Source organism: Colias croceus, chromosome 15 (assembly GCF_905220415.1).
Source record: "Colias croceus chromosome 15, ilColCroc2.1".
Lineage (NCBI taxonomy): Eukaryota > Metazoa > Arthropoda > Insecta > Lepidoptera > Pieridae > Colias > Colias croceus.
In genome coordinates this window covers 775,951-795,672 of record NC_059551.1, presented here as the reverse complement: position 1 = coordinate 795,672, position 19,722 = coordinate 775,951, and the positions used below count along the sequence as shown (strand labels likewise).

Genomic DNA, 19,722 nt, shown 5'->3' with positions numbered 1-19,722 from the left:
TTTCTATAGTTTTATTTATGTTTGTCAATAGTTAAACATGTAATCCATATGTAATTGCTTTTCATTTCAAATAAGTTTTAAGTATTTTTCCTAAATTTTGAGAAACAAATATATCTTATTCAAAACTACATACATATCTTAAAAATGGTAAAATATCGAAAAATGTAACAAGTTATGTTGTAAATAATAGATATAGTGTGTATTATTAGTAATATAATGTGGAAATTATCCATTGGTCATCCTTAAAATGATATTTTGTTAGAAGTTTCATTGTTGGTACTAACTTGTAGTATTTAAGCAAAATTTTATATTAGAGAAGTAACATTTTAAATTATTATTATAGAAGCTCAAATGTGTAAAATGATTATATTATTATAGTTGTATATTAGATCATAGCATAGTTTATTTTTATAATACTTTGGGACTTGACAGGTGTCAACAGCAAAGTTGACATCAGCTGTTAGATTTTAAAATATAAAATTATTTAAAACTAATTGTATATAGTGCTTAAATAGAAAATATTATTAATTATTAACCATTACATTGATGTACAAGTGAAAATTATTGTGAAACACACCTTCTATGGGATCTACGCAACGTTTAACTTTTTAACGCGGAGGTCAACGTGTCAACGGTTATCCCAATTCAAATATCTTCGATAAACCAGGGGAGTACTAGTTTTATAATTTCATATTTAATTATAAACAACACCTATATTCATTTGTATTACCAACACCGCTCATATTTAATGAGCTACGTCACAATAAATACATTGGCACAAAAGTTACCGTCTCACTTTGCTTGACAAGTTGGAAGCAATTTAGAAGACAAAAACTTATCGCCCCAGACAATATTATTCTTTACTCTTTACTACATCATACCGTTAATCACTTATCAACATTCAGTACTACCATAATAGTATTCAAAATATATAATTATCTCATACATTTTCTTTCATCTGTTTCAGCAACTACAAAATACAATATGCTGACCCGCAAGGCAGTAGCTAAGGACATGAAGAATAAATTAAAAGCTGCACTCCATGATTTGAAAACTTCACAATCTTTATGTGAAAAACTCATACAAGAGCGGGATGAAAGTGAATTAGAGATTCAAGAAATAATTAAAAAGAACTCTCTTCTAAAGGCCGAGCTGGCAGAACTACACATGAAATACATTTATAGTGAAGACAAGTGCAAAGCCCTCCAAGACATTGTGGACAGCTTCCAGCAGTGCTCTAGTGACCATGAGATGGCTCTTAGCCGTATCGCTAAGTTGGAATGTAGCCTAATGGAAGTGCAAGAGGACAATCCCAAGCGGCAATGCAACACACCAAGTAGTCTTCATGATGAATTAGTTGAATGTGGACAGTTAAGTGGCTCTGTAAACTTTAAAAAAATCAATTTCTCTTCACATAAGAAGTTGAAAAAATACCTTAGATTAAGTAAGTTTATCAAGCGTACCCAATCAATTGTTAGAAAGAGTTCTTTTAAAAATGTAGTTCAATTAGAGAAAGTCAATAAAAATCTGGTTCAAGAGTTAGACAAATATCATAGGGATCTAGAATATTATAAAATCTTGTATGATGTAGAAACAAATGAATTAAAGGAGAAGATAGACTCTTTAAGTCAAATGTTAAATGATGTCAACCAGAAGTATTCTGCTGCCCAAATGCAAATAAACGAGCATATACAACAGGCAGATGACTTAATTAAGTTGAGTAATGAAAATATGGATCGCTTTGAGTCGCTGACCAATAAATATGTATGTCAGTGTTCAAAAAGTGACAATGAGCAAACGTCGCCCCATAAGCTTGACTGCACAGACATACATAGTGTTAAACCCGTGACAACAATTTCAACTAGTAAAACTAAACACCTTTCCGAGCAGGAAATTATTGTGTTGTCAGATAGTATTGGTCAGGGTTTTGGCGCTATGCTCAACAATTTAGGGCTTAAAGTCACTAATATTTGCACTCCTAACAGTTCATTTAATTATATAATCAAATCACTTGATCATTTTAGCTTTAATAAGAATAATATTGTAATTATACTATATGGAGATAGTTTAAATATAAAAAATAAGGATATTGATGTAGGATTTCAAAAAATGTTGGAAATTAGTAGTCAGACTAAATGTAAATTTATGTTGTGTACATTGCCGTACCTACCTGGTTTGACACAAGAACAAAATAGATTAATTCATAATATGAATTTAAAATTGTATAATGTAACAAATCATCATCGTGATGCATTTCTTTACTTTGACATTAATTTGTGTATTAAATCTTTTACTTTGACAAAGAATACAGTGTATCTGCCATCTAGATATAAGCGAGAACTTGCTATGTTAATAGCATATAATATTAACCAGTCTGGTACATGTTTGTTATCAGACCCTGGATCTACTATAATTTTATGTAGTAGTAATAATAATTATATACACCAACCTTGTGTTGACAGAAAATCTAGCCCTAAGCTAGATTTAAACTAGTATATAAGACAACAGCTAAGCAGACTTTTTCTATTGTACATCAAAACATTCAAGGCTTGGCTAGCAAATTATTAGAAATAGAATTATTTTTAAATCATAATAGAATTAAGGTTTTTTGTGTAACAGAACATTGGCTTAAACAATGTCAGTTGGTAATAAATATTGATAATTATACATTAAAAAGTATATACTTCAGGACATATGCTATTCATGGAGGTTCTCTTATTTTTGTACACAATAGTGTAAAATGTAAAGAACGAACTGACATTGTTAGTCTTTCTGTAGAACGGACCATTGAACTGTCCTGTGTTGAACTGGAGCGTTACATTATTGTTTGCGTTTATAGACCCCCTTCCAGTGACTATAATATGTTTGAGACAGTCATGGAAGAAATATTAAAGCGTTTAAGTAGGAGTAAAAAAAAGGTTATAGTATGTGGTGATTTTAATATTGATATACTTTTACAAACACAAACGGCTACACGAATTGTTAATTTGTTTCAGTCATTTAATCTGTATAAACTTTTTAATGAACCCACACGAATTACACCTACTTCTGCAACCTGTATTGATAATATATACTGCGACTGCTTCTGTTTAGAGAAAAATATTCTCAATACACTCACTTCGGATCACTGTGGCCAGAAAGTAGTTTTTGAATGGGATTGCTTACCTGAATTTAAAAGAATTAATGTTAGGCCTATAAGTAAAAAAGGCATTAATAAATTTAGAGATAATATTAATAAAAACCTGCCCGTACTGAATGATCAATCCTGTAATAATAATCCTTGTGAAATGTTTAAAAATCTTTTCAATTTAGTTCATAATGAATTTGAAAAAATATTTAAAGTTAAATCTTTAAATATTACCAAGGATTTACCATTTAGTAAATGGGCGACACCTAGCATACATAGGTGTAGGATCGTTCTTTATGAGTTATATGGTATGAAGCAATATAATAAAGACCCATCTTTTCTTAGTTATGTTACGTGCTGGCCACGGACAATTCGCTATAGCGAAAATTCGCGCGGCGCGACCGGCGGCGCGTCTTGCGAATGAATCAAATGTATGGAAATGTACTGGGCATGCCACGCGCGGCGGCGACCAGCGAGACGACCGGCGAATTTCCCCGAGCGAATCGCGCGGCACGACTAGCGATCGAAACAAATGTATGAGTTATTACGGCGCAGGCCACGGAGTCGAGCGGCAGACGCGGCGACTAGTGCCGGAGCGAACTTAATTTAAAATAGTTTATTTTTTTTTTCGCGAAAATGGAGACGGAAGCTTTTATTGCAGAAATTCTAGATAGACCAGCTATTTGGAAGTCTAGCCACCCGCAACATAAGTTTAAAAATGTTGTGAAAAAAATCTGGGTGCTGCCTATATTTTTCATATTTTTGGTGGAATTCTCCGTCTGTAACACGATTTCTATTTAATTCGTGTACTCCACTATATCTTCCAAACATTAAATCTTGAGCAAAAAAGCTGCTACTCTCCAAACTAACGTCGAGCTAACTTTGATAAAGCCATCTCGTCTCCTCGTCTACAATGGTCGCGGCGGCGAACGCAACTGCCCGTGGCGTGCTTTCCGCGCCGCGCGAATTGCCGCGCCGCCCGACGCGCCGTCGGTCGCGCCGCCGGTTCCCGTGGCCAAGGTGTTAGAAATTACTCAAAAACTTTTAAAATTGTTTGTTTTACTGCGAAGCGATTGTATATCAGAGATAAAATACGCGAATCGGATAATAAAGTTAAAACAGTTTGGTCTATTATTAATGGTGAAATGGGTAAAAGCAAATCAAGTAATACTATAAAACTTGTAAATAATGACAGGGTTATTGACAAAAGTGCTGATGTTGCGCTTGCTTTTGAAGAATTCTTCAGTAGTGTCCCTGTTACTATTACTAATAGTTTAAATTCGTCTTCAGCACTTGCAGAAACCTTTTTGAGGGACCATGTTGCGGGGTGCAGTACATTATTTGAATTACGACACGTAACTTCTAGTGATATTGTTACTGCCTTTAAGACGCTTAATCTAAAAAATACTTGTGATCTTTGGGGAATGTCCGTAAATTTAGTTAATAATATCATAGAAAATATTGCGAAAAATTTAGCTTTTATATTTAATAAGTGTTGTGACTATGGTACATTTCCTAATTTACTAAAGCTTAGTAAAGTTATACCTCTATTTAAGAAGGGCGATCAAGAAGACTGTAACAATTATAGACCTATCTCTATTTTACCAACATTAAGTAAGGTATTCGAGAAGTTAATATTAAACCAACTGAGTAGTCATTTTGCATCTAATGATTTACTGCACACCAAACAGTTTGGTTTCACAAAGGGGCGCTCAACCACAGATGCTGGGGTTGCACTTCTAACACATATATATAAAGCATGGGAAAACTCAAAAAATGCTCTGGGGATATTTTGTGACCTCTCCAAGGCATTTGACTGCGTTGAACATTGTACTTTGTTACGTAAACTTAATCACTATGGAATTAAAGGAAAAGCACAGAACCTCATAGCGTCATACCTGCATGATAGGATACAGACTGTAGTTGTTAATGGAGAACGTTCTAGCGGTGCGTCAATTAACATTGGTGTTCCACAGGGGTCAATTTTAGGTCCCTTCTTGTTCTTGGTATATATCAATGATCTTCCCTATTATTTGCAGGATAGGTGTGAAATAGTTCTGTTTGCAGATGATACCTCATTAATTTTTAATGTGGATAGGCATGACCCAAATGTTGACGAAGTGAACAGTGCTCTTTTACACATATCTGAATGGTTTAATGCCAATAATTTATTATTAAATGCCAAAAAAACCACTTGTGTTGAATTTTTACTTCCTAACGTAAAAAAGTTGAACAGAGATATTACCTTGAACGGGGAGGTATTGCATCCTACTGAGTCTACTGTATTTCTAGGGTTAACATTGGACGAGAAACTACAGTGGGGAGCCCATGTCAACACCGCTGCAGGTAAGCTCAGTTCAGCTGCATATGCAGTCCGAAAAATAAGGCAACTCACCGATGAAGATACGGCTAGACTGGTTTATTTCAGCTACTTTCATAGCATTATGTCCTATGGAATTCTACTGTGGGGCAGGGCTGCAGATATAGAAACTATATTTATCTTACAGAAAAGAGCCATTCGCTCTATATATAATTTACGTGCTCGGGATTCACTAAGAGATCATTTTAAGAATACTGGTATCCTTACTGTACCATCACAGTATATATTTAATAATATTTTGCATGTACACAAAAGCTCCGACTTACACACAAGAGTAGGAGATAGACACGATTATGGCACAAGGAACAGGAATAGAATTGAAATGCCATTTTTCCGATTAGCTAAAGTTAAAAATTCATTTATGGGTCAAGGTATACGCTTTTACAATAGAATTCCTCACAATATTAAAGAGTTTAGTAGTTCTAAATTTAAAACTTATATAAAAAATGTATTAGTTCAGAGAGCGTACTACAATATTCAGGAATATATGGACGATAAAAACCCATGGAGGGTTGTCGCGTAAAACCACAAGACAGTTCATTGGCATATTATGATATATTATGTAGTTAGATATAAGTTTCATATATTGTAATATTTACATGATTTTAAAAGAGCAACTATGGAGTTTCTTGCCGATTCTTCTCCATAGATCACTGCTTTCCGAATCGGTGGTAAATGTTAAAATAATTATGTAATGACGATTCGAAAGTGCTACTAAATAGTAGTCTAATTGAATAAATGAATGTTTGAGTTTGAGTTTGAGTTTGAATAAAATGTACTTAAAGGTAAAATGAAATACAGATATCGCTTTCGCATTATAAATATTTTATTTCAAAATCAGCCAAAATTATTCTCCCAAATAAAATGATTCTATAAACTTAAATATACAGTCTAGTACGAAAACGTGGTTTATTTGCTCTAAATGGTAAGTGCTAGTAACAATTGTTTTTTCATATAATACATATTATAATTTTAGATATTTTTATAATCACAATAATTACATAAATATAATAAATTACTGCCAGCAGCAATGTAACCTGCGAGTATGAGGACATTATATATAATACTAGATATATTTTAAATATTATAGTACAAATTTAAAACGTTTTTTGACTGCTCATATTTTTGTGCACCAAAAGAAATTAAAAAATCTTGAAGAGTTTTAGTGGTCATTACTATGTTAGCCTCAAATATAAGTTTCCTAAGTTAATAGGTTTTAATTCTTTGCCATACACATATTGCTACAGAACTATTTAATTGTATTTCAATCAGACAAAATTAACGATAAAAATTGAACTAATGCAAACTATTTCAAACATTAACAACAAAAAAGCAAAATAAAAATTGCACAGAATTGTGATTTAATTCGAAAATTCTTTATATTTTGGTCAAAAAACTGTACAAAATCGTTGCTACAATATTAAATTAACACCACTTAGAGCACAATACTCGATGTAGACGACATACAATGTTGAATAATAGACAATTTTATAACAGAAGTATCAAAACTTCTACAGAAATACCCACGAGGTATTCCAAATCAACATCAGAGTGAATATTAGGCCGGCGACACGCGAGCGACGACAACAAAACTCTTCGTCGCGTCGCGTCTCGCGCACATTGTACATAATCACACCGACCACAGAAAATAAAGCATTAATCTATGCATTACAATATACAACGGAAAAATATAGAAACCGTACAAACTAGCACAAAGCACCTCAACTAAGGTCATAACCGGAGTATTTATTTATATTTATTAATATTTATATATTTTTTTGATAATTTTTTTTTTCATTAATTATATTTAATTACGAAAACAAACACACAAATGGCATTATATAACATTTTAAACTTAATTTAGTTATATATCACATTCATTAGGTGCCCCGCCTCGCTGTAATTTTACAAATAAAATCGAGCGAGTGTCTCCCCCCCACTTTTTCCTTTCCCACCAATTAGTACAAGCAACTAAGAATACGAAAAATGGGGATACGCCCCGGGTCGCGCAGGAGTTTTTCAAAGTATTTATAATTCTGAAAATTATTGTACAATATAGAATATAATTATTTGCAAGCAGGGCTTATTATAGTCTCCAAACGTACAAACACATTGCAACCCGCACTGAAACATGTTTTGTCATTAATCTTTATTTGTTTTAGGATATTTTTAATAAACTTTAATATTAAACAAATTATAACTGGGCTTATAAATCTTCAAACACTGAGTTCTTTAGTTAACATGTTTTAAGTGTGGTTACAGCATATTTGGATCATAGTAACATAGCTACACTTCACCAACAAATTAGAGATATGGATAAAACCACGTGATATTTTACAACATTCGTCAACAAAATAACCAATGTTTAAACAGCAGTCACTAACATGTCATTAACGGCAAGCATGCTACATCAATATTTAAACATCGTTTATTTCACTCAAAAATTGGTTTAAAATACCCAAATCAAAATCAATTGGTGAATTGAACAATTCCGAGTCAACCTTATCATTAGGCAACAGTGTATACATGTAGTCGGAAAAACTCCCCAGTGACGTTACAGCTAATATAAACAAACAATGGATATATGTATAGTTAGTAACCGTTAGCAATAAGACACTTCACGTTATGACATATCCGTCCATACATACGAGTGCGGTTGTACACTGGTTTTGAAGGGGGAAAGTGTAAAAAAAATCTTAAAATTCCAAACACAAAAAAAAATTTTGATACAATTAAATCAATCATTAAATTAGTCAAAAGATACATACATTTCGTTCCAAAACTCATCTCGACAGGCACTTGAAAAGAAATTTGAAGGACGTAACCACCTCACAGCGGTGGTTTTACACTGAGTGGGTCTGCACTATCACTAACACTATCACTACACAACCGCACTGCACACTTTATTATCACTCATATCTTGGGCAGCTTCGGCGCGCTTACGAGCGGGTTCGCGCGCTGCAGGTACAGGTGGGCTCCCGCCTGGAATTATATATGTTTTATTTATTAATAAAATAAATTAGATACAATAATAAAATAAAGGAAATAAATGAATTTGAATAATAAATTATACTTCACGATGCTGCTACGTAACTGGTCGTGTTTTTTGAAATAATCACATTCAAAAACCAATAAAAGTGCAACTAGTGAATTGTGTGTTTCTTCCAAATGCTAAATTATACAAAATTAATATTTGAATCAAAAATGATGAAAAGTATCGATCCTGCGTCTATTTGTGACGTTACTGCAACTGTTGTTAAATCAAAGGAATCATGATAATCAATTAATCAAAGTTAAGAATTTAAATTTAATATTAAAGTCAGGCTGATGTCATCATGATTTAAAAATGATGATGAGGATGACATTACCTCAATTGAAATGTCAAGTCCTGTTCTTCAAGAGAAATAATATTATAACCAAAGCAAGTTTTTTTTATTATTATTTCAGCTTAATTACAATAAAAAACTCAACCCACCTTATAATCATACGCACACCCGTGCACCTCTGCATATCTATGCGGCGCACAAAATTCGACTCCACACCTACACGTGTGCACCGTCGCTATACTCAACCGCTTCTTGCAGAACGCGCACCGAATCTTTATCTTCTTCTTCTCCTCCTTCTGTTCCCGCTGTTCCTTCTGTTCTTTCTGTTCACGCTGTTCTCTCTGTTCCTTCTGTTCCAGTTCCGTGATCTTGTCTATGCGCCGCTGTCGTCGCTCGCTGCCGACTTCCTTGTTCCGTGGGGGTTGTGAGGGCTGTGTGGGTTGTGGGGGTTGGATAGTTGGGGGTTGGTCGGTATCCAGGCGCTCGTCGCTCAGGTGTAAGTGTTCGCGGTTACGGTGTCGGCTTAGGGCTGGCAGGATTCTGGAATTTGTGATTTTTTTGATAGAAATATGTGTTATGACGTTATGGAAATCACGCAGTTCAAACAACCGAAAAAGCAGGCAGTTTATTTTATATTTAAAGGCTGATCAAACTAGTTGAATTTAATAAAAATCAATGTATGTTTTGTGTTTTACCTAATTACCAGTTACAAATACATTTTCTAATATGATTTACTTCTATTTAACTTTAAATAATGAACATGCTATAAAAAAATGTAACTATAAAAAATAAGAAGAAATTATACAAAGTACTAGTCGTCATCTTAAAAAAAAATCACTTTCACTTGATCCTACCCACCTATTTCTCTTCAAATGCTCCAAATCCGACGTGGACGAAGAGAAGAGCGCATCAGACAGCGGGGGCGAAGCCCTGGCCGCGTGGCGGGCGCTCCGCACGTGCAACGCTGACGACGAACCCACAGCCCCTGGGGCCAGACTACCGGCCAGTCCACCGGCCAGTGAGCCAGTCAGTCCTCCAGCTAACGAGCCAGTCAGTCCTCCGGCTAATGAGCCAGCAAGACTTCCACCGGCCAGTTGGGAACTAGAGCCAAAGCCTCGGCCTCGCCAGCCACTCTCGCCAACTACTAGCGGACCTGGAATGTTAAATTATGTTGATAAGTAGAAGTCTTTGAAATTTATTAGAATTGATGAAACTTGCACCTAAAAATGAAGCATATACAACACAACTCAAAATAAATCAAATACATAAATAACAACATTATGTGAATGTTTAAAGGGGTTTGAAACTTTTTGTATGGACGCTGGCATATCGACCATTTTGATTTTTTTTCAAAATCGCGGTGCACGATTAAAGTGGTATGTATGGATAGAGGACACATAGACGAACAAAAAATGTCTCATAACATAGTACCCTAAAGCGTCACATTACCGAGATATTTGGAGGTAAATATTCACTTATGAGTACGACAAACACTAAAAATAGACATAATACGTGTCTATATGCATAATATTATCTCCAAATAATCACTCCCAGGTAGATTATTATTATTACAGGAAGAAAGTAGGTATTCATTACATTACTTACATTTTTATGTAATGTATGTATGTTTTTATGTAATGAATCTATCTACTTTCTTCCAATAAACCGTTATTTACCTCCAAATATCTCGGTAATGTGACGCTTTAGGGTACTATGTTATTAGACATTTTTTGTTTGTCTATGTATCCTCTATCCATACATACCACTTTAATCGTGCGCCGCGATTTTGAAAAAAAATCAAAATGGCGGCGGGTTTGATATACCAGAAAGTTTCAATGCCCTTTATTCAAACATAGTATAAAATATAGACAATCTCGTGTTTTAGTCAAATGCCATAGTATTCAGTTAAATATTTCTACAAACTGTTAAAACCAATAAAGGTTTTAAATATAAAGCCGGCCACCGACGACAATATTCAAAACACACACAACAAACTCTAACTAAGCTATTTTACCAGTAATGTTATTGAAAATGAATACAATGATTTTAGTGGCATATCAATCTTATATTTTTGTGTATTGTGTTGAAATGTAATGGATTCTTGTTACTCCTAAATAAAGATTTTAATTATTATAGTTTTAAGTATTTATTATAGTTCCCGTGGGATTTCCGGCCCATAAAATCTATCCTATGTGTCAATTTAAGTCCCCATTTAATCGGTTCAGTAGTATTTGCGTGAAAGAGTAACAAACATACAAATACACATTCATCCTCACAAACTTTGGCATCTATACATATAATAAATCTGTAGAAGATTCAATTCTGTACATTGAAAATATTGAAAAAATAAATAGCAGGGGGTGTTACTGGATTGATGCCAAACCCAAATATGTGAATATAAAAATTTTTGTCTGTCTGTCTGTATGTGAAGACATCACGTGAAAACTAACGGTTCGATTTCGATGAAACTTGGTATAATTATACCTTATTATCCTGGGCATAAAATAGGATACTTTTTATCCCAGAAAAATACGTAGAAAAAAATCTTAATTTTTCCGCGCGGACGGAGTCGCGGGCGGAAGCTAGTTTATAATATTATAGTAGGATTAATACAAACTAGATTTCCGCCCGCGGCTTCGCCCGCGTTTGCAAAGAAAAACCCGCATAGTTCCCGTTCCCGTGGGATTTCAGGGATAAAAAATATCCTATGTGTTATAATCCAAGTTACCCTCTATATGTGTGCTAAATTTCATTGTAATCGGTTCAGTAGTTTTTACGTGAAAGAGTAACAAACATCCATACATCCATACAAACTTTCGCATTTATAATATGAGTAGGATAAAGCTGTGCACTCACCCGCGTCAGCGCGCAAGGCGAGGTGCGTGTCGCGCTCGGGCGGCTCGCCCGCGCCGCTGTTGCGCTTCACCAGTATCGGGCCCGACAGCGCGTCCGATAGCTTCAGCCTGTACAATCATTATAATTGTGTGTTTATTTCCATTATGAAACTTGGATTATAATGTACACTCAATAATAATAATAAATCACATGGTGCAATGATTAAGAGCTAGCGCGCAAGAGCAAATTTTGTCTCCGCAACTACATATTTTGTCTCTCCCATCAACTGTATGGGGAGTTGCGTCGCTACGTGCGCGCACATTCTTACTAGCCCATACAGTTGATGGGAGAGACTAAATGATTGTGAAAACAAAAGTTGCTCTTGCGCGCTAGCTGTAATGGTCACTTTTAAACTCGTATTCATGGTAAATACAAACATACACATAGTAAATTATCCAATCTAATTTAAATTTTATAACTGTACTTGTTTAAATGTACTTAGAGCTATAATTACATAATGCTAGAAAATCTACACTAAAATATTATTTTTGTAAACTATGCAACATTTGGTATTAAAATACATCAAACTCATTATAATACGCTGTTAATTGTTAGATGGACTGGTCAAAATGTCTGAGTTTGAATAAACATTATTAAACACACCTGTCATCCGCATCAGGCAAATCGGGCTCCGAACCCGCACTGGGCGGGAGCAAAGCGTATCTCTCTCCCAACGAGCACTCCAACCCTCTCGCGCACTCGAGGCCTCGCGAGTACTCGAGGCCTCGGGAGTACTCAAGGCCTCGTGAGTACTCGAGGCCTCGTGAGTACTCTAAACCTCGTGAGTACTCGAGTCCGTGAGAATAGGGGTACGAGTCCTCGGCCGGGCTGAACGCGCGGTACTCGGTATCGTCTAGTAAACTAGGGACGGATAAAATTTCTTCGCTTCTAGTCTTTTGTATATCTCGTTTGCCTGCAAAAAAAATCATTAAAATTGTACATAATTTTTCAATAAAAAATCTTTCTGTGTCAAAATACCATGTACATTACATACATATTACATGTTATCTTCTGATTGTAAATTATAAAAGTAACATGAAGTATTTTATCAAAAATATTTTGAGATCATAATGTCATAGAAAATGAAGTCAGTATCTCTTTCCCTATGTATGCTTAAATCTTTAAAACTACGCAACATATATTGATGCGGTTTTTAATAGATGGAGTGATTCAAGAGGAAGATTTTAATATATAACTTATTAGGTTTTTGATAAAGCAGACGAAGCCGCGGGCGGAAAGCTAGTATTATATAAAAACAAGCTACCTTTGAATGTTAAAGAAGGGTCTTTAAAACAATTAAGTGTTACTAAAGAGAACCATTCACAATGTCTAGTAAAAGTAAGGTATGTTAATTATATCAAATTAAAATCAAGTCATGCAAAACATGTGGGCAATATTCTTATCCAACGCTTGAATATTTTGACATGCTGATGATATATAAAAAAATAATGAATAAACAATTGGAAAACTTCATAAGACTTAGGCTGGTTTCAGAGCTTGACCGACCGTCAGTGCGTACCGTCGGTCCGGACGATACGCATCAACAATTGTATGACTTAACACTAATGCGCATGACAATACGCGTGCGTATGGTCGGTCTAGCTATGAACGGTTTTATGAATTTCCATACATATGACAAGCGCGACTGACGTACACACTGTTGGTCGGTCTAGCTCTGCAACCAGCCTTAAGGGGGCTTAGGCGGTCAGCGAAAATTCAGCTATTCGGGCCTGAGGTAAGGGTAAATCTAAAACAGTCACCAAATCGAGAAGGTAAATACCTATGTATTTGTGATTTTATACGAATTATTATCGTAAAATACGGTTGAAATGAGCATTTATATGTTTAGAGGTAACTTCAGGAATTTTTTTTTATCAAGCAAAATTTTTCCAATCGTGTTTTGGAAACAGTCATCCAATCACACATACGTTCTGTAATACATATTAGAAATTTCAGTGCGAAAATACTTCAATATTTTCAATTATAGCTCATAGATAACAGTCCATTTTGCCGTTTTCACCTACTAAGGGCCCTTAAGTATAATATATTGAATAGAATGTTGTTTACAAATTTTATTTAAGGGAAATTTTTTGAAAATAAAAATAACAAATATATGACCTTGAATCTTTAACTATCTATATGCCAATAAAAATCGATTTAGCGGTTTCACCTTGTAAACCTGACAAACTTTCACATTTCCTGTATTATTAATTATTATGTAAATATTATAATATGTATATAATATTTACTCATTTTGTAGTTTTTGTACTAGTTGTAGCCATAAAAACTGTAGAACAACTAGCTTTTGCCTGCGGCTTTGCTCGCGTTAAATTTGGGGTTACACGGTTCTTTTTTCTTGATTTATTCCTGATGCCGAGCTGGTGTCATTTGCATGCCTTTTATGGCTCATGTTATATTTTGATGTAATTTTGTTATCTTTGTAATTATTATGCAAATAAAGACTTTTTATTAGAACGCAGAAGAGAACTTTATTTTAACGGTGAAACCACAGGCGAAGCCGGGCGGACAGCTAGTAACACATATAAATATCGTCAAACACTAACCAACAGGCGTCCTAGTGGTGAGTGAGTGCATCCTCTGCCTCAGCTGCATCATCTTCGCCATTGTGACCGCGTTCTCCTGCCCCCCAGTGGCTCCGGGTGCTCCAGGGGCTCCGGGGGCTCCGCTGGTGCTCGGCCCCGGGGCTCTGGAGGCTCCGATGACACACTCGTCCGTGTCGCACTCCACTAGGTGACTGAGGGACGATGAGTCTGTGAAGAAAAGAACAGATAAAAAAAAGTCGTTTTAAATAAAAAATAAAAAAAATAATAATTTCATCCCAACAATGGCAGACATCTTGTATTTGAAAATTAGCATAGCTTCTCTTCATTGTAGTGCTACAACGCGGCAAGAGGAATAGCATGTAGCCATGTTATCCACACTACAAATTTCGCCAAGGTCTTTCTGTAAATATCACAACATACAACGCGTCGTGAGCTCTTGTAGTAGAACCACAACACGCACTGCGCTTTATGGCTTTTCAACTGCGATCACAACGCGTTGTGAGCAATTTTTTCGCTCATCAAGCGTGTTTTGTATTGGACCGTAACAACTATACGGTATACCAACATTGGTATAGTGTCCGACCGAAACTGGTTTCCAGGCCGAAACCGAAACTCACGTGGTCAAGTATGAAATTTCTAAAAATACTGAACTTTGGTGCATTTTACCTATTATTTTGCCTTAATTGGGATTGGTATAACACCACAACCATCACCTGAACCCAACTCACACTCACACTTATTGCTATCGATGGGCGAGTATGTGCCGTCCTTGTTCTCCCGTACGCGCAGCATGTTCACGCGCTCCCCCTCGCGGAACACAACCACCGTCACCTTGCACCCGCTGCCTGAGCTGCTCTCGCATTCGCCGCTACGGAATTACATGTTAATTAGTAGCTAAAAATCAAATTACAAACACTTTATGTAACATTTCACATCTAGCAATCATAGAAAATCTCACTTCCATTGTTTAAGAGATGCTAAAAATAGAAAAACTCTCTAAAAAAGGCAGTTTATTCATATCTTATTAGTAATAACAGTCATGTGAACAACAATTAGTAAATAAACAACATATTAAAACCGGAAAAAATAAAACAGAATGTAACCTAGATGTGACTTGATAAAATCAGTTTTTACTTAAATTATCAACAGAAGGTTGGTGCCCCTGCTGTATTGTGATGACGTCAAACGTCAAAAAAAATATTTTTAATATCAGTAATAAAAAAACTACCTTTTAGAAGCAAGCAGCCGCTCAATATCATGCCAGGGCTCGGGCGGCGGCAGGCGTCGCGTGGCCACCGGCCCACCACGCAGCCCGAGCACCAGGCGGAGCTTCGCCCCATCGCACACGGACTGCTCGCGGAGGGAACGCGCGTCTTCCAGCTCGCGGAGGTTGTACACTAGGTGCTGTTGCGCTACTGGGATACCTGGATCGTAAAATCACAAAAGTATGAATATCTAACCCATTGAGCCCCAAGCGGCCCAATCGGTCCCAGACACAATAGATTTTCTATTGTGTCTGTGGTTCCGGGGCCTGAGTTAATAATAGATATATGTAACTCTTTCATGAAAATAATAAGGAAACAATGTAGAATGGGATATAAATGTAGGTTGGAAAAGCTTTACATATTAAAATGCAGATAAGAAGTTTTTATGAAGCTTAAAATTAATTGAGCTATAACATTGTTATTGCTATTTGCTGCAATAGCAAAATGATAATAAATACAACATCTTTCATTGCAATCATTATTTTTTTAAATGTTTTTAGTGACTGAAATATGTACGTATCCTAAATCATTAATCTTACACCAATTATTATATATAACACATACATACATATTCAATATTCATACAGACTTACCTACATTTGACCAAATACATATTAATGATTTTTTTTTTTTTGTTTGTTTCTTATTATTATTATACAGTAATTTATCCCTACTAAGTATCTATTCATAATTAATTATTCTATCTATTTTATTATATTTATTTATACTTGATTGGAGGCGCAAACTATTCTTCTGGGTATCTGGCAGAATTATCAGCGTTGTGCAGCATGCTGCTACAACAATATGCTGAGCCAGGGCCAATTTGCAGCCAATACGCATACACACACACACTTGTTGTTCTTGTAGTTTAAAAACTTGTTGTATATCATGTTCTATTATAGTTATTTTCTTTATTGTATTATTTGATTTAATATTGTGTATGTTCTGTTTTGGTTGAAATAAATCTTTTTGTATTGTATTATTGTTATTGTATTGAAATTATCATTTCAAAAAAGGTGCTTTCCTTTTTTAGAAGTGAGTTATCCTAGGTACGATTTTAGATAAACTATATTATCTCTATAAAACACAAGTGAAGCCACAGACTTGTATTAGTATAGTACATGGCAGGTGGTCACTAGCTAAACACTATCATATGCACTATATGTCACATGATGATTCACTGAATTTGGAGGAAGGCCAGATGAAATCATCACTTTCACCGCTCCTGACATTGAATTATAAAGAAAACCATGTATTTTCTGTTTCTATGCAAATTTTATAATTTCTGATTAAAGTCAAGATGTACATAAAAATTAATTTATAGATATAGAAGAACAATTAAACAAAAACTAGTATGTTCATTGAGTACAGTCTTTGAGAGAACATGTGATGAAATTTCATTATTTGAGACATAAATCAGGGTATTATCAAACTGTGCATTCAGAACAGTCAATATTTTAGCTAGTGATACACTTTGATAGGAACAATGATTGTGGCTAGTCAACAGCAGGGGCTTCTTCAAAAGGGTTTTTGTTCAAATCATAGGCTTGGTTGGTTAACCAAGCTACCATTTGGCTTATAAATTAATTATTATTATCCTATGAATCATCCTAGACTTTTTGTAGATTTTTTTAATAAAAGAAAACTATTCTGTGTTATTTGTGTGTTTCCTACATATTTAATTATGTACAGAATATTTTAGTATTGATGCTGGTATAATTGAAATTAAAGGTCTATGAATATTTCCTATTTATAATTAAATGCTAGCAATTATGATTGCACATGAAGAGAAGGAAATTATGCAAATTTTATGAATTACATTAACTTTTTGCAAAAATAAATATTATGTCACTAAGGAAGAAGGAAGTTGCAAAAGTAATTAACCAAAAATGTAGATTCAAGGACCTTTTGTTATTGTTTCTGAGTATTATGCATAACAACATTCAAAACATACAATCAAATCTTTTCTCTTTATTATCTGTGATTATTTAGAATAATTATTTTAATTATCTTAAAAAGTTAATGAACATAATAGTAAAGGTAGTTTGTAATTGTGGCTAAATTCCATGAAATATTAGAAACAATCTCACCTAAACTATGAGTGTGATAACTGGATACTTATTAGTTTTTACTGAATAACATATAGATAATAGTAAATTGGACTAATGTTAAGACTTAAGTTATATTTGAGAAAGTTATTTGCACCCATTATAAGTATTTCTTTCTTTACTTTATTAACAATGAAGAAACTGTTTTCTTGTATATCCTTGTAGGAATCTCCAATAGCTATAATCATAACAACTTTATGTTCTACAGACTGTAACAAGCATGATTAGAAAACACATATCAAACTTATGTTATGAAATGTACCTATTAGTCATTGTTTTTAGATTAAAATAATTTTTAATAAGTTCTTATCATGCTACATGTATTAGAATACAATTAATTCATTACAACAAATTCTTTTGTTTACCATATTTAAAAGTTCAAAGTCTGACAATTTTATTGGACTATTTTGAGGATATCTACTGATATACTGACCTTAAATAACAGGGAAATAATTTAGTTCATATCAACAAGTGTTCAAGCTAGACGCAATAAATTTGTATGATTTACGCAGTACAAAAGCCACGACATTCTTTGTCGAGATGACGCGTGATAACAAGAAACAATATATTGTGTAATCACATGAAAAACCCAATACTCACCTTCTACTCTATATATTTTCGACTTTATATCGAAAATAGTGTCGGAAGGTGAGACAGTGATTTCGAACGCTGTCCCAGTGAGGGTTTCCACCAAGACTTCCATGGTCTGTTGGCTGGACACATCTTCCTGGAAGCCCTTCGATGTATTCGATAGTCTTTCAGGGTATCCATGTTGTGACATTTCACACGCGGTACAAACAATTAACTACCTACGCCACATTGCACTTCAAAGAATTTTTATAGCACTTTGATTGTGATAAAATGGTTACACACTTGATGACGAATAAAACTTAATCGTTTTCAAATCTTGAATTATTTCGTTATATGTTTAATTGAATGTTTGGAAGAAGAAAAGTAAGCAGAACAAATAAAAATTTAAAGAAACTGAGACTATTTAGCAACAAAAATAATATTACACACAACGATTGAATGAAGGAAATATTTTTACCAGCCACAGAATATAAAAATTTGATTGATGTAGAAAAACAAATTCCACGTCCAAGATTGTCTATGAACCTGAGTGGGAAAATATAAACCTGTGATTTTAACAAACTTATTTTTCATATCAATTTAATAGATTTTTAATGTATTATTGAATATCAGACATAAGGGGTAAACGTTAAGCAGTATTTCTGTTTCTCTCAGTTTTGAAGAAGTTATACAAGCAAAGCAAAGAAAAATTAATGCACATTTAAAAAGTTTTCAATTTATAAACATTTTTCAATACTGACTGCATGATATGAAATGTATGCACTATATTTGCATTTTAAGAAGTGAAGTACCTAACTTTTGAATCTACTTATAACAGTTAAAATACTTAAAAAAATCGAAATTATATATAAGTAAATTATACAGGGTGTCCCAGAAGTCGACGTCAAGCTGAAATTTTCTGAAAGGTAATGCCACACCAGTTATCAGAAAAATTGAAAAAAAAATTTAAGTCATGTATTTTTGAAGTTATGGATTTTTTTATTTTATTCCAGAAAATGTATACCATGTGACAGTTTTTTCATTCCTGTTGCTACAAATATTTACTTTTTGCCAATTTTTTTTCTCTTACGTCATCTCGAATAGTGCTATATGTAACCTGTGATCCTAAACCCTGTGCCGATCACTCCAACTTGTAGGAAAATGTCATTTTATACCGTACCAAGATTTCAAAATTAATTTTTCGCACTACTTCAACTGATCGTCCTGAAAAAAAAAGTACTACTCCAGTTTGGCAAGTAGCTTTAAAAGTTAGCGCATTTAATAAGGATTCTAACAAGGTATAACACTTATTCCATTATATCTTAGATCAGCCATAAAAAATATTTTTGTTAAACAAAGTCTGTTTTTAACAATTTCTTTGAAATTACAAAAAACGATTCTAGTGTACCAAAAGCGTTCCTAATAACCACAGCATGGTTTAAATAAGATGGAGAGAGACATTCCATAAAGTGTGAGTGAGACAGATA

At 34.2% G+C, this 19,722-nt stretch overlaps 1 protein-coding gene across 2 annotated transcripts; it reads right to left on the bottom strand.

Annotated features, from left to right (window-relative positions):
- Nucleotides 1-6,311: 6,311 nt before the first annotated feature.
- LOC123697901 lies at nt 6,312-18,726 on the bottom strand. Of its 2 annotated transcripts, none has more exons than XM_045644472.1 (9): nt 18,266-18,726; nt 15,521-15,716; nt 15,021-15,160; nt 14,293-14,499; nt 12,332-12,641; nt 11,690-11,796; nt 9,692-9,986; nt 8,983-9,373; nt 6,312-8,489 (listed from the first exon to the last, which is right to left on the bottom strand). In XM_045644472.1, the coding sequence occupies exons 1-9, from the start codon at nt 18,444-18,446 to the stop codon at nt 8,421-8,423; spliced, it is 1,896 nt and encodes a 631-aa protein (XP_045500428.1). In that variant the 5' UTR covers nt 18,447-18,726; the 3' UTR covers nt 6,312-8,420. The 2 variants fall into 2 exon arrangements, with proteins under 2 accessions (XP_045500428.1, XP_045500429.1); XM_045644473.1 differs by having other exon boundaries at nt 15,027-15,160.
- Between the last annotated feature and the right edge of the window lie 996 nt (nt 18,727-19,722).